General features: G+C 43.1%; 1 protein-coding gene across 1 annotated transcript in view; it reads left to right on the forward strand.

Annotated features, from left to right (window-relative positions):
• The window catches only part of LOC101852184, a gene marked incomplete at its 3' end in the record, with an annotated part of 59,940 nt that overhangs the window by 46,101 nt on the left and 9,178 nt on the right, over positions 1-4,661 (forward strand). The window contains 3 exon segments of the mRNA XM_013083699.1: positions 757-999; positions 1,881-2,004; positions 3,392-3,514. Of these exon segments, the coding sequence (XP_012939153.1) occupies positions 757-999; positions 1,881-2,004; positions 3,392-3,514 (490 nt within the window).

Below are 4,661 nucleotides of genomic sequence, written 5' to 3' on the forward strand. Positions count from 1 at the left end.
TCCCCCCCCCCCCCCAAACCAGGACAGTGCTGCTGACTGAAGTGTCTTTGGGCCATTCACAAAGGAGGGATATTAACATGTTCAATGTGTCGATAGTGCCGTAAAACATCTACCCAATCAATCAATCAATCAATCAAACATGTTCTTATGCACAGTAGAATTGTAAATGGAAAGACTTATCAATGTCATGCTCATACTGTACCGGAACAACATAGGGGGAACTGCTGCTTTTTCTTTCCTCATCCTTACTGTCGTCATTTTGCCTCTACTTCTGTTGTACGTTTGTCACACTCTTATGAACTGCTCTTTCGGGGGTGCCTTGATAGTCGAAGCAGACTTTGTGCTGTTGAGGCTAAAGAGGTGAGCAGAGTAAGCCTGATTCCCAGTTTGGACTTCTCTGTTGCCATCCACCCCTTGGCGCTCATATGGTAGCTTTTAAGGACAAGCGGGCTAGCCCAGATTTCGGGGCTTTCCAAAAATCTGGACCTAGGTCAAAAGGTGTGTATATTTGTTTGGTTAAAGAGAAAATTCTCCTTGTCTTTTAAAGAAACTGAACAAGGGGCAAAAATTTTACCTTCAATTTTCTCAATACAGCATTTTTCAGGATAGCCCCCATGCGCTTAAAAGCGACCATTTTATTATGACCTTATGTGGTTGCAAGCACCGTGTAAAACCCTTACTAAAACTAAAACTTTCTCTTTGGCGGTAAAACGTGGCACACATAAGTTTTGTGGATTTTTTCGTTTGGCGGGTCAGGTGTGACGTTCCTGGTTCTGAAGGCCGAGTGGTACCCCCGGGCCAACGCCGTGTCCAGCGCTCTGTTTGACCAGTGGTGGCTGGACGTGGTGCTGAGACTGGTCAGTCCCGGCTACAGCGTGGCCGACGCCTTGTACACGTACTGCACCGTGAGCCTCACACACACGCACTGCTCACCCCTCATGCACCTGTGTCTCCAGCAGCCGTCACTCATGTGCTGCCCCGCCGCCTCGGACAAACGGCGTGAGTAAATTTACGGTACCTCACCCCCCCCCTCCCCTCCCACGGGACGGCGTTCGTTCGTCCTTGTCTTCGAGGGTGGTTGACGGGTGCTCTGGTGTGATTTGCTCCTTCTTCCCTATAAATCTTTCCCACAGACTGACTTTAAAAATAAAGTTTAAAAAGCTACACCTCCAGTCTGAGGGAGACTCACAATCAAATCAACAATGAACTACACAACAAAAACGTGGTCCACGAAAACTTTCGGGCCTCTCCAGAAAAGACGAAGTCATTTTTACTCGATTACACATCGGACACACGACCCTGACACATAAATATCTCCTTCAGGCAGATATGAGAAGCCGTTCTGTGTCGGATGCTAACCAGATTTTATCCTTCGACACATTTTAACAGAATGTCTGAACTTCGGAGAGACCCGAAGAAAATATTTTAAATACAAAAAAATTGCAAGATATGTTTTGTTTTCCGTCGTTGATCCCAACAGAATCCTTGTTGAGGTGTTGAAGCGTACTTTGTGTGTGTTACTCTCGGTCTCTGTGTGGGTCACTCTCTGTCTCTGTGTGGTGTTGAGGTGTACTCTGTGTGGTGTACTCTGTGTGGTGTACTCTGTGTCTCTGTGTGTGTCACTTTGTGTCTCTGTATGGTGTTGTAATGTACTTTGTGTGTGTCACTCTGTGTCTCTGTGTGGTGTTGAGGTGTACTTTGTGTGTGTCACTCTGTGTCTCTGTGTGGTGTTGTAGTGTACCGTGTGTGTGTCACTGTGTCTGTGTGTGTGTCACTCTGTGTCTCTGTGTGTGTTACTCTGTGCCTCTGTGTTGTGTACTTTGTGTGTGTCACTCTGTGTCTCTGTGTGTGTCATTCTGTGTCTCTGTGTGGTCTTACAGCGCAGGTGGTACCCCTCTCCGCGAACGTCCCCCCGAGAGACGGGAACTTGACCGACTCTTACAGCCTCCCTCCTCTTGCCGCTGAGCCAGGAGTGAACTGTGGCCGATTCTGCTTACCTTTCAGGTACTCTGGACTGGCGCTTTGATTTTGACCTTACCTGGCGCTTTGATTTTGACCTTACCTGGCACTTTGATTTTGACCTTACGTGGTGCTTTGATTTTGACCTTGTCTGGCGCTTTGATTTTGACCTTACCTGGCGCTTTGGCTTTGCCCTCACGTGGTGCTTTGACCGGATTAGGCGCGTTTGTCTGTTTGTAAAAAGATAAAAACTTCGTTACACCCAGATTTCGGGGGTTTCTAGAAATCTTGACCTACATCAAAAGCTGGCATTATCCTACCTGTAGGAGAAGTTTGATTTCGTTGATGTGTATATTTGGTTATAGAGAAAACATTCATTGTCTTTTAAAGAAACTGAACAAAGAGCAAACACTTTACCTTCGATTTTCTCAAAACATCATTTTTCGGGATAGCCCCCCTGTGCTTAAAAGCGACCATTTGTAAAGGATAACTTGAGGCTCTGACAGAATTGTGAGGCAAAACTTGAGGTTCTGACAGAATTGTAAGGCAAAACTTGAGGTTCTGGCAGAATTGTAAGGCAAAACTTGAGGCTTTGACAGAATTGTAAGGCAAAACTTGAGGTTCTGACAGAATTGTAAGGTCAAACTTGAGGTTCTGACAGAATTGTAAGGCAAAACTTGAGAAACCAACCGAGCTGTCAACGCCTTTTAAGTCCAGGCTGTGTCAGTGGCGCACTGTGGGTTGAGTCCAGCCGAGCCCATAGACGTGTGTTATCATATCCTAGACCGCACATTCTGACGTCATTTCGGTTCTAAAGTTTAAATGTTTAAGTTTAAGCCAGGGATGGGGGGCACGCACGGTGTATGGCTTGTGATATTGTTTCTCGTAAACATTCGTCGGGTTTTGGAAGACTTGGTGTCCAAATGAATAGTATACGAAAGACAAAGTTCTAAAAGTACGTTATGAAAGACAAAGGTTCTAAAAGTACGTTGTGAAAGATAAAGTTCTAAAAGTACGGTATGAAAGATAAAGGTTCTGAATATACATTATAAACGATAAAGTTGTAAAAGTACGTTATGAAAGATAAAGTTTTAAATGTAGGTTATGAAAGATAAAGTTTTAAATGTAGGTTATAAAAGATAAAGTTCTAAATGTACGTTATGAAAGATAAAGTTCTAAACGTACGTTATGAAAGATAAAGGTGTAAATTTACGTATCAGCAATCTGGCGATTTGACGGGTGCTCTGGTGGGGTTTGCTCCTTCTTTCCTGTCAAAAATCTGTCGTCATTTCTTCCCCTCCTCCTTCTCTTTGTATGTTACTCTCAACAAATAACTCTATTCGTCGGTAGTTATATGACCTAATTGCACTGTAAGTGCTGTGAAACTTGTACTAAAACTAAATTAAAACTCTGAGCTCTTCCCCTTCCCCAGCCAAGGGCACGCAAATGCTGACAGAAACAGTTTTTACTTATGCATCTTCACGGCTTTGGGGGGCTGGCTGCTTTGGACTGTCGCCTACCTACTCACGGACTGGGATCTCGGCTACAGAACCTGGTATGTATCTCATCTCTTGCGTCTGCGTCCCCTTGCGAAAGACAAATATTTTCAAAGGGAGCGTAAACACGCCCCGTTATGAAAGACTCCTCAACAAATAACTGTTCATCGGTAGTTATATTATGACTTAATTGTACTGCAAGTGCTGTGAAACTTTTACTGAAACGTGCGTTGACAAGTATTTTGAATGGGAGCGTAAACACGTCTTGTTATCAAAGACAAGTATTTTCAATGGGAGCGTTAAGAAAGACAAGTATTTTGAGTGGGAGCGTAAACACGCCTCGTTATCAAGGACAAGTATTTTCAATACAAGTATAAACACGTTCCCTTACGAAAGACAAGTATTTTCAATGGGAGCATAAACACGTCCCGTTATGAAAGACAAGTATTTTCAATGGGAGCATAAAGGTGTCCCGTTATGAAAGTCAAGTATGTTCAATGGGAGCATAAAGATGTCCCGTTATGAACGACAAGTATTTTTAATTGGAGCATAAACACGTCCCGTTATCAAAGACAAGTATTTTCAACGGGTGTGCAAACACGTCCCTTTATGAAAGACAATTATTTTGAATAGGAGCATAAACACGTCCCTTTATGAAAGACAGGTATTTTCAATGGGAGTCGTTATAAAAGACAAGTATTTTCAATGGGAGTCGTTATAAAAGACAAGTATTTTCAATGGGAGACGTTATAAAAGATAAGTATTTTCAATGGGAGTCGTTATAAAAGACAAGTATTTTCAATGGGAGCGTAAACACGATCAAAGGTCTTACTGCAAGGCGGTGCATTTGATGTCCGAGCAGACCATCGAACTGAAATTATAAAAAACTTCTCGAAGATCTGACTATTCAGAATATAGAGTAGACCTTTTAGCCTATGAGTTACTTACTGTAACAATACAGTGGAATCTACAGTAACGAATCCTGTCCAAGACATCTGTCTGTACAAACAACCAAATCATATCTGTAAGCCCTTTAGCAAAGGCGGAAAGATCAAACAAGTATATATCCACGATGTGTATCCATCGGCAACTTCTCTCGCCCACATTGCTTTATCTTGCACATATATACAATGATGCTAGATCATCGGAGAGCACACACATACACAGACACACACACACACACACACACACACACACACACACACA

This window comes from Aplysia californica, unplaced genomic scaffold, assembly GCF_000002075.1.
Source record: "Aplysia californica isolate F4 #8 unplaced genomic scaffold, AplCal3.0 scaffold00250, whole genome shotgun sequence".
NCBI classification, from domain to species: Eukaryota; Metazoa; Mollusca; class Gastropoda; order Aplysiida; family Aplysiidae; genus Aplysia; species Aplysia californica.